The 11,491-nt window shown below is 38.0% G+C and overlaps 1 protein-coding gene across 1 annotated transcript in view; it reads left to right on the top strand.

The window, feature by feature from the left end:
• The first annotated feature begins 241 nt into the window (after nucleotides 1-241).
• fbn2b (fibrillin 2b) overlaps nucleotides 242-11,491 on the top strand; it is an 86,374-nt gene continuing 75,124 nt past the window's right edge. Inside the window, exons 1-4 of the mRNA XM_016246061.1 lie at nucleotides 242-314; nucleotides 1,996-2,290; nucleotides 7,724-7,806; nucleotides 9,294-9,392. Of these exons, the coding sequence (XP_016101547.1) occupies nucleotides 2,115-2,290; nucleotides 7,724-7,806; nucleotides 9,294-9,392 (358 nt within the window). The 5' untranslated portion in view covers nucleotides 242-314; nucleotides 1,996-2,114. The remainder of the gene's footprint in view (nucleotides 315-1,995; nucleotides 2,291-7,723; nucleotides 7,807-9,293; nucleotides 9,393-11,491) is intronic.

An 11,491-nucleotide genomic window follows, 5' to 3' on the forward strand; every position in this document is an offset into this window, starting at 1 on the left:
ATTACTACATCGATCACTGGTTACAAAGATATAGAGAGGAGAAATTTTACAAAAGATCTAAATCACATACTTAGCTTTCTCTTTCATTCACTCTTTCAGTCGTGTAAATAATGGTTGGCTGCAGTGCAGGGGGGCAGTCAGCGGGTTCAAACCCCCTCCTCTATGGTTCTTCTACCAAAGCACCTCCCCTCGACCTATCGAGGGTAATTCACTTACTTTTCTCTTTCTCACAAGGGCTACAGTGCAGTTTTCCATTCAGGGGAACATATCCCGTGACAATAACTGACTCCTCCAGGCACTGCGAGGCATCTGAGGTATTTCTGCTTCAATATCCTGATTATTTATGCATGGTTTATTCGCATCAGTTTCAACGAAGCGCTTATAATATGCACCGCGATTTTCATTTAAAATGTAGGAAAGAACGCATTTAAGGCGATCAAGAAGTTGGCTACTTTGCAAAATTTAATTTGAAGGAAAAAGTCCTTGGCGACGCAAACCGGCGTTTCTTTCCTTACTGTTTGTTGACCGGCTAACTCGTTTAAAACTCAAATAAAACTATTATTCCGGTACACGACTGCATAGAAATAAATTATAAAGATTTAAAAAAGTTATAAAGTTTAGAAACATGAAAAAAAAGCAACTTTAAGAGAGATTAAACTTTAAGTTAAACAGTTGGTTAAATACACTTTAAACGCGTTACATCTGCAAGTATCAATTGATATTCGTTCAAATAGATTAAAACGCAACAAGTACTGATTATCAGCGGAATATTGGATGCCTTAATGTAATCGCGAAATCTCTGTGTAGCGAGCGCGTTCGCCTCAGCAAACTCAACTTTTTTAGGTTTTTTTTCTTCACGAAGGAAACGCTCGCATGCTGTCTTTTTTAACGTCAAAATTAAAGTACAAGATGCGGAATTGTGTCACGGTGTCTGAGCTCATTAAGAGCGGAAAAGCGGACGATGTAATTCATAATAATACCTTGGAAAGATGATTGTTGTCATTGATGCTTTTTTTTTCTTTGTTCGCGCGCGTTTAGCACCGCCCACTTCAAAACGCCTCAAACTTTCCCTCAGATTTGCCAGAGCTGTCAAATTCAGATGAACTGTGATTTAACTAAATTTTCCATTAAACTAACAAGCTGACGCCATTTTAATGTTAAATAATATTTTTAATTAATTAATTTTGCAAATGCTTTTATCAAAGCTGCATTCATGCTTTATCATAAAATAAAAGTATCTGTGTATGTATACTATAAAAACTGCAGTTCCTTATTGGTGTTTTTTTCTGCTCACACCGACCCGCCCACTTGAAAACTCTTCAAATTTTCCTTCTCAGACCTACTATACCTGTCATCTAAGATGGTGTACTGTAATTTAACTAACTTTATTATCACAATCTTCTCATTAAACCATCTTTTTAAGCCTTTGATGTTAAACAGTATTCATTTTGCGAACACTTTTATCAAAAGCGCCTTGTAGTAAAATAAAGTTATACATTATAATAAGCAAGTCTGTGGAGACATAACCAGTTTACCTCTGTTAAAGAATGTCTTTATTAAGCAGTACGCCCACTTTGCAGAGGTTTAACACAAATATATAAGGCTGACAAGAAAACGATGTTGTTTTGCCACCCCTCTGAAGTTGAAACCCATTTCTGCCATGGTTCTAAATCTTTTGAGGCTCATTATTTACCCTAAAATCTTATTTTTAATGAGCCAGTTGAGGACAAAACCAGGAGTCCAGTCTTGGCCAAGAGTTGGTTGTTTCTACATGCTAAGACAAGTCTAAGTGGGCCTGTAAAAAGATGCAGGCTGGTGCTTAAAGAGCCACACGGTTTGCCTGGAATAATACTACACTTTATAAAAAAACTCCATCATCGACCATGGTCGATTTAATGGAAAAATTTATGAGGGGGCACATTTGTTCATATGCTCACTGTATGCGCCAAATAGGCTAAGCAGTAAAGCTATGCATTTTATCTTCTCTTTTTTTAGCCTTCAGTCTGGAGTGCACAAGCTTGAAGTTCACATCTGAAGAGCTCATTGGAAAGGAAGAGTTTTATTGCGGGTGAGACACGTTTAACGGCGCTTCAGGAGTCACACAGCAGAGACCAATGGGAGTGTGGAAGCTAGCCAAGGTGGTGCTCGGATGGGCCACGATCTGGTGGGCCGCGGTCCATTCGGCGCAGGCGCAAGGAGATGGAGACATCCAGGCCAGTCGATTCACTGGAAAACCTGAGGGGGAGGTGCAACAGAGGGTCCGTCGGAGAGGCCAGGAGTCCCTCAGGGGGTAAGAGTTTTTTTTCTTCAGTCATGTCCTGCTCCTGTTCTACGTCAGTTTCATTCTTGAAGTGGACACTCTAATGGCTTAACCATATGAGGCGGAGGGTTTAACTCAACTTTTATTACCAGACGTACAGTATATTCATTTGGGGGTTGGTCTATCTCATCTTTAAAGCTTGAATTCGAAGCTAGCATCATCTTCTTTAAATTCACTTTTTAATGCAGTAGATTTATGTTGCAACCTGCTGTGCTGTTTGGGTTAGAGCCAAACTGGGTTGAAAGCATGATTAAGAAAGCAACGTATGTGATGGAGCCAGCTGCAGAACTCTGTTGTGAAGGAATTTTAAGTACTGAAATGCCTCAGTATGTTGGTCATGTCAACAGGAGTGTCATTTCCTACTGATAACATGCACCGTTGAAAGATATTATTGTTTGGTTATCATACATTTTACGTCTATATATGTCCAAGAAGAATGCATGGTGTTTTAGGTCTCTAGTTTCTGTTGAAAGTTGAGGTAAACACACTTAAATGTATTAAAAGATGAGTGATTGCATGATGGATGTTTTTCCAATCCCTCCAGTGGCTCTTGAACTTAGTGTCTGCATTCGTCTCCACAAAGCCAAAGCTGTGTATTTTTCTAATTTTTGGGAAAACAATGGCTGTTTTGTGTCGTGCGGCCCTCATATGTTCGAAACAGTTATTCCAATCATCCGCTCATCTGTACTTGCTTATAACTCCCCTGCAAACTGCAACTGGAAATGAGGTACTCTGATTACTCAGGGGGCTCCAACAAGGGACATTTGTTTTCAAGCTGGAGGTGAGAAAGAGCATTTCACAACAGAGATATGTCTCTAATTCTTGGATCCTTATTTAATCAGGAAAGGGTTTTTGCAGTTAAGGTCTGAAACAAATCTAGCAAGGCCAAACAGACACTTTGAGTCCGTTAGGACTGTAGAGACTGAAGTTCAGAAACAAAAGCACCATTTTGTATGGTACCCCAGTAGCAGAAATGGGAACAATAGTAGTTGACCTTTATCATAATCAAAAATTAGTGAACTGAACACTTTGGCCAATTTTCCAGGTAAACTAAGGGGGAGTATCTGATCCGGTCAGTGGAGCAGAACCATGTAGCACCGAGTCAATTGACAAATGTGCCACAGTGCCTTTTTGAGAGCCTATGCTTTCCTGTCCAACAGTTCCCTTCGTCAACATAAAGACCCTTCTTACAAATGTTGCAGTCTTCAAGAAAGGTCTAATCACCACCATGCACCATTTGTAATCCTATTTAGCATAACAACGCAGTGTAAGAACAGCCCTTAAGAACACTGATTATAATGATGTTGCACGAAAAAGCACATTTGATCTACTGCTGACCAATCAAGCCAAGTTATCCCAGGTCAGACGATTTAAGAGAGCTGCAGTAGGATTTGGATCTTACTGGCTCTCCTTGCTAAGCATAATTTGGCCGTCAGATTGGAGAAGTCTGATCACATTGCATTTGGGGGCACCTTAAATGAAGGTAAAGTCTGGGAGACTGCTGTAAAAGCAATGGGCTTGGGGTGAGAATATGATGATGTGGTTCTCGATGCCAACCCTGAGGAGTTTCGCCCAGTATAAAGCCAGCAGCATGCTCAGGGTAGATGTTTTTAGAAGTCTTGCTGGCTTGGCCAGGGTTTCTCTTCATTTGCTCAACATGTCTCCGAGGCAATGTCAGCTCCACTAGACTCCAAAGATGGGCTCCAGTTCTTCCAAAATGCTTGATGTTTGCATCCCCAGAGAGACTGAGTTCTTTGTCTTGGATTTATATTCTTTTAACAGCTAGAAGTGCATGCCAGTCAAAAGGAAAACAATCCTTCTTGGATCTTGAAGAGCTTGCTACAATCCAACAACGGTTTGTTGTGAAATTGTTCTTTGCAGAAATACATTTTTAAGTTTAGGAACAAAAAAAATTGCCTGTGGATATGGAGCCAACTTAGTTTTAAGGGACCCCACAAAAAAATTGAAAAGCAGTGTTTTTTTTCTCTTTTCAGTGGGGTTTGTCATCTAACCAGTGGAAAGGAAGATGCAGATCTGATAAGTGTATCCTTATGTGTGCATAATAGCATGCCCAGAAATTCTTATCGTCTTATTCTTATCAAATGCACTCATTGTATTGCAATAAACAAAAAAAATCATAACAGCTAATTGATTTCTGTTGTTTATTCCCGATACCATCAGTCGCTCCAAAGTGTCTTGTGGACCAGCTTATGCATGCAAGCAACAACATTCCCACATGGGACTTGAAATCATATGGAGCGACCCCCCTCCTCCCTCGTTGCATTAAAAGTGTGTATAGTCTAGACAGCAGTGTGATTGGAGTTCATTAGGGTCAGGGTCTTGAAACAGGCCTAGTTGGACAAGGAAAGGCCATAGAGATCCAGAGGCTTTACACATGGGAGCTTTATAATGTTAAAACAACCGTGCCATTAGCTCATTGGCTCTGGACTTAGCAGCAATCCTGGGGGCTGGGAGCAGATGCCTCTAAATTGACCTTTAACCTCTCTAGGAGTGGTTGCCGGTGAGACGAAATTGTGCTATCTTTGTCTAACCCTCTCTCCTTCGTCCTGTTAGGTTTTTATGACCTCACCGAGAACTGGCCAGAGGTCGTCAAAGAATCCTGATTTCCTATCTCAGCCTTTTCCTGACCTCATTGGAATTCAGTTTGCGAGGGGTTCTCAAATGTCGTAAAGTTGACCTGCTTTATCTGGAGATATTTGGCAAAGAATTGCTGGCAAATCTCAAATGGCCTTTCCAGGTATTTGCCTTGTAGCAAAGAACCCGTTACCAATTTATATCTCTCTTTGAGGTGCTGGTTCGTATTTGAGATGTTGGGTAAATATTCTTCATTTAGTATTAGTAAACACACCATACTGCAAATAATACATTTAGTAGTTTGCACATGGATTGCGTGTTTGAAATGCATTTTCTGGTATTCACTGCAGATACTTCTCGGCCACCCAAAGTAGTGTTCCAGCTTAAAGAAGTGCGAACACTGAAAAGTAGGGATGCACTGAAATAAATATTCTTGGCTGAAGCCGAAACGGAATATAATGAAACATTTGGCCAAAGTTTTTCCATTTTTTCCATGTCTTTTGCCAATTTTTCTCGACAATTGCTTTTCAAAGAAAAAAATAAATTACAAAACAATTTTAAAATATTATTCAGCCATTTTTGGGACCCCCTTCTTGAATCAGGCATGTGATTGGCTAAAGACAAAAAAGATGGAAAACTGGACACTTTGAGCAGCAAATCAGCATATTAGAATGATGGCACTGAAGACTGGTGTAATTATGCTGAAAATTCAGCTTTGATCACAGAAATAAATTCGATTTTACAATATATTCACATACAAAACAGTCATTTAAAATTGTAATAATATTTCACAGTATTACTGTTTTTACTGTATTTTTTACTTTATAAATAAATCAGACTTGCTGAGCAGAAAATACTTTTAAAACATTAGAAAATACTACGGATCCCAAACTTTTAAACACTATGTGTAAATGTTATAATAAATGTATTATTAGAGCTGTTGTAATTTTTCTCTTCATTATTATTATTTACAGAACAACAGTAAAATTAGAATACTAACATTGTTGATGGATTTCTTGCTTTTTCATAGAGCTTTTATTTTGGCGGAAACCCGCAGGAAGACTTCGGTGCTTCGAATTTGGGAAGATGTTTGTCGCACATATCACACTCTCACATCCATGCCTTGTAAAAATTTATAAAAAGGTTACCAAGCAACTGACGAGTAACACTGTTTAAGTGCAGATTTTCCTCGTGCTTTGGATTTTGAACCTTGGCTAACAAGCAGATAGCGCCGCGAGCTCGTGCAGCTCTGTCAGAATACATGCAATTCATGCGTGTATTAGAAAACATAACATTCTGCAGTTTATTTAGTAAGTGTTTAAGGCCATTTCGCAATTTCAGTCATCATTCAGTAAACAGTAACAACCACCCTTCCTCTTCTCATCAAAGACATGTGATGCTGTACTAAACAGTCTCTCACTGTCGGTGCTTGTAATGATTTTTGTGTCTTTCTCGGGCAGTTAAATGCTTCTCCACTGCTGACATGTTTGCTGCATTATAAAGAGTGCGTGCCTCTCATTCTATGCTGGTTGGTATTTGATCGCGTCACCAAAAACATCATTGTTCGGTACAATTTATACAGCATTTTCACTTATTTGGCTGAACACCGAAAGAGCTTTTTTTTTTGTTGCTATTTTCGGCCAAATAATTTCAGTTGCCGAACATTCGGTGCATCCCTACTGAAAAGCATAGGATATAAGAAAGAAGAGAACGGTTTGCGTCCAGGCATAACCTTCTTGGCATCATTGTGCATGAGTTTCAGACCTATTTTTTCAGGTTCCAGTTGAGAAATAAGACTCTATGGTTCCACATTGCTAATAATTCATCATCATCTGGCCTAATTTCCGCTGCTGCTTTTGTTTTCCGCGGCCCACCTCCCAAACCCCCAAACTTTTCACTTCCACTTGTTTTCTTTACCTCCCACTGATTCTTGCCCTTTCCCCAGCATTTTCCGTTTTCATGTTCCAACATCTAGCCCTCCATCGGCCTCTACACTTTCTGGCCCTCCACATCTCTCTTGGTTTCTGCTGTTAGCAGTTGTGTCGTCTGGCAATGCGGTTTGAAATCCATCAAAAGATTCAAACTACAGCTGGTCGTCCCCAGGTGACTGACATTTGTAAACATCTTGACTTGTAGAGGAAAGGAATTTATGTGTGTGTGTGTAGAAAGACAGATGTACCTTGTGTTTTTTTAAAGGTCCATTTACAGCAGGCTTAACTTGGTGCTGATAGAAATAAAACTGTTTTCACAGTGAGGGTCCAGGTTTGATGGAGATCCAAAGGGCTTGTTGGAAAGAAACTGTCAAAATGTCACATTCTGAGGGCGATTTGCCTCCAAGCTGTCAGTTACTAGTTGGTCGTCTTGGATTAAGTCACTAAACAGAGAGTCCCAAAACATGGTGCTGGGTTTGTTAACACTTAAGCAGAGAAATACTGAACTTCCGGTTTGGTCCTGTCATTAATCACATATATCATGACTAAACAGACACTTTTCTTTGGAACCAACTCTTGGTGAGAAAGTTGCCAAAAAACAGCTCATGGATGAGCGCATTTGGGAACGTAAGAGTAGCTTTAGTAAATAATTCTGTCTCAGGAAGTTTGGTTATGGTCCTACTCAAAACAAACTCTTTTCATGTAATTTCCCTGGAAAGTCCTTTGGGGCCGTTGTATGGATTGAGCCATATTTATTGCAAAAGGGTCAAGAGGTCTTTGAGACTGTGGATATTTCATTCTGTTGTATGTTTCTGAGAAACGTTCAGGAATAATATTTGGTTTCTGTAATTTAATGGACTGGTTTTCATTGTTTCAGGCCCAACGTATGTGGTTCCCGCTTCCACTCCTATTGTTGTCCAGGGTGGAAAACGCTTCCCGGTGGGAACCAGTGTATAGTTCGTAAGTATCTGCAATATTTCTTTTTAAAGTTGCATACTGAAGATGCCACTTACCCACAGTACACTTAACCACAAAGTTAGCATTTAGCCGTAGGCTAACTCTGGTTAAGGTTCGTGCACAGGGGTACATCGGGGGAAATCAGCAACTCACCAGTTCATGAATTGCTCTTTTCTGGGGTTTGACCCCAAGACCTTTAACCACAACACAACCTCCAAAAGATAAAGGCTTGGACCTAAGACCCAAGCTATGTTCAGAACCTGATACTAGCATACTGCACAGTAGGGCTTGGTAAAAAAATATTGATTTCTCAATTTTAGTTGATTCCCATTTTTACAAAAAGATATCAGTTCCTAAATCCCAAGAATCGGTTAGTGTAGCCTGTTTTCGTTTAATGAATGCATAATTGTAGCACGCCTTCCACCCAATAAATCGCAATAAGCATTGTGCTTTGTTACGTTTGATATGAAACAAAGTCTCAGATTTCAAATTCTGTTCATTTTATTACAATATTCAAAAAATAAATATGTTTTTTTGCGCTGTTTATTGTGAAGTGACAGATCGCTGTAGCGCCTCAGTTCAAAAGAAGTGGCAGCACAAAGCGCATGTTAACTGATCATCTCCTCTGCTTTAATAGCAGTTTCAGCACAAAATAAACATGAATAAACATCTGCAGGTATATTAAAAGAAAGAGTCAAACTTACCGAATTCCGTATCCTGTCTCATGTAATCGCTCAATCAGTGTTTTAACCACGGAAAGATGTCAGTATAACAGCTTGTAAACAATGTCACGTAACGTCACATTTACCACAGAAAAAAAACGTATTTGGTGACTCGTTAGTCAGCTAGAAAAATAAACTCTAAAGAGGAGCATTTTGCTAAATATATATGCACCATATAACATTCATTATAATTTTTACTCTTCTTCAAATTTTAATTTATGTTTGAATACATCTGTCAAGTTTTTATGACAGCCACCTTTCAAAAAACAAATTGGAGTAGAAATATAAATAGTCTATCTAATTTAAAGTTAAGTAATATTATAAAAACTTAGTTGAGTGTTTGCATACAAATTAGCTAATTTTAACCTTCAATATTATAATAATGTAGTACCAACTGTATTTTTTATTTAAATTTTTTTCATTGAGAAAATTTGCCATGTTCTGTACCTGATATACAGTATATCCAAAATAATCAACATTGAATCGAATCGAAATCGAATCGCAAGCTTGTGAAAAATAATCGATTCGAATCGTGAAATTGTGTCAAAACCCAGCACTACTGCACAATATGTTTGTGCAAAGAGTACGCAGTGTGCAACAAGTAATATGCCACATGATCTCACTACACTGCATGCTTTTGCACTCATGCAAATGTTCTGTCCAAAAACTACATATAGTTAATTATTCCTGTGTACTATCTACCTGTTTATATGCTAACAGATCAAAATGCCTTTGCTGATCACTTATCATGAATATTTGTCTCTCCAGCGATCTGTAGGAACTCGTGTGGGGACGGCTTTTGCTCGAGGCCCAACATGTGTACCTGCTCCAGTGGTCATCTTGCCCCTAGCTGTGGTGCGGCCGCCGGTGAGTTCAGTCATTTCGGTCTCATTTTGTGTCAAAAAAGCGCCCTGGGCTGTATGAAAAACACATTTTGACTAGTTTCTTTCTGGTTTTTGCCCATTTTGGTGATTTCATTCATAGGCATATTTTAGAAAAAGAGGAACTGGATATGAAATTACTTCTTGCATTGTTTGGAGCATGTGCGCTAACCACTAGGGCACAGCTTTGACTGTAGATGTGTTTTTTTTTAAATGATTCTCTCTACCCTGATTGCTTTCTTTTTGGTTGAAGGGCTTGTCATAATTTCAAACTTTTCCTTGACATTTCCAGCGATTTATTAGGTTGAGAGTTGAAATTGAGCAGAGATATGGCCAGCTGGAAATGCTGTGAAATCGCTCTGACAATGTACAGCGTTTCATCCTTTGACTCATTAGCTAAGCTAGGAGTGTTTTCTGTTGAGATATGTTAAATTTGAGAACATACGTCCGCCGGTGAAACCTTGCACCGAGCCTTTTTTATGACTTAGAAAAGCGTGCTTGATTTTGTTTAGATGGCGCTGGGAAAAGTAATGACTGTCGTTGTTCCCTGGATGAGGTGTTTAGCATTAGCACAGGTTTCTCTTACTGCACTTGCTCTCTGCCAATGGCGTCCAGCCGTTTCTCAGCGAATGCCCGGAATATGTGGTCATAGACAAATAAACCCAAATGCACCAAACCATAGGGTTCGGTCTCGTAAGCTGTAAAACCAGAGTCAATTTATTCGGCAATGAGAAATTGACCATCTAATTCGGCTGCCAGTCCTCTTGACTGTTTGAAAGCAAATGCTAAACATACGCTTGTACTCTGTTTTGGCAGCCTTATGGGATTTGCGAGATCGGTGATGCTGTCATTACGCCTACCCGACCGCGTACCGTCTGCAGTGGTTGGGAGCGGCCACATTTATGAGTCAGCTATGAATCTGCAATTACTCCATAAATAACAAGCCGCCACACGGATGTTAGCCGTAGCCATTAGCGTCCAAATACCGCAGCTGTGCTCCAGATACTGTAACGCTAACCTCTTCCTCTTCATCACTAATGTCTGATTAACATACATCTGAATTTTTTATGTTAGGCCATCAGCAGTGTTATTTTAGTATCATTAATATACTAGCTTTCAAAATAAATGTAAAAACAGTAAATAATGTCATTTTTAAGAGTGCGAGATAAAAAGTAAAATCAGTAACTTTTTTTTTTTTTTCGTTTCGTTTTTTTCGTTTTTATTATTATCTTATCCAATTTAGATAAACTTTTAGTAATTTTGTTGTTTTAGTCATTTTATTGTTTTTTGTTAACCCATTGCACGTGTTAACACTAGCTAACTACAATAGTTAATGAAAAATACTAATTTTAGTTCAAGTTTCATTGCAACATTTATTAATACATTATTAAAGTAAAAAGTAAAAAATATTTTTAATGGAACTGAGCTGACATGAACTAACAATAAATAGTTGTATTTTTATTAATTAATGTTACCAAAGATGAATGAATTCTGTAAAAAATGTATTGCTCATTAATTGTTAGTTAATGTACTTAATGTTAACTAATAAGACATTATTGCAATGTGTTACCAATATTAATAGTGCTATATTAGTGCTTCAGCTTAAACTAAATAAAAGTGAGATATGTTGCCTTGGAGCTAAATTAAATATAAAAAAGTTTTGTTTTAGATATTTTAGTATTTCAATTTTTTTAAAAATTGAAATTAGAAATGTTGCAATGGCAACTAACTAAAATAAGTTTAATTTTTGTTGTAGTTATTTTAGTACTTAAACTAAACGAAAATCCGAAATGTTGCCTTAGCAAATAACTAAAATAAAAACAAGTTTAAGTTTTGTTTTAGTAATTTTAGTACTTCAACTTAAAATAAACAAAAATGATAAATGTTTCTAATTTTAAACTAACTGATATAAAACGTTTAAAGAGTTATTTTAGTTCTTAAACTTAACAAAAATTAGAAGTGCTTTTATTTCAGTTAGCTTAAAGTTAAAAAGTTTAAGTTTTGTTGTGTTTGTTTTAGTTTAAACTTAACGAAAATCTTAAATGGTACCTTGGCAACTAACTGAAATAAAATGTGTAATTTTTG

The sequence above is a fragment of the Sinocyclocheilus grahami genome, unplaced genomic scaffold (genome assembly GCF_001515645.1).
Source record: "Sinocyclocheilus grahami isolate Dianchi unplaced genomic scaffold, SAMN03320097.WGS_v1.1 scaffold782.1, whole genome shotgun sequence".
NCBI lineage: Eukaryota > Metazoa > Chordata > Actinopteri > Cypriniformes > Cyprinidae > Sinocyclocheilus > Sinocyclocheilus grahami.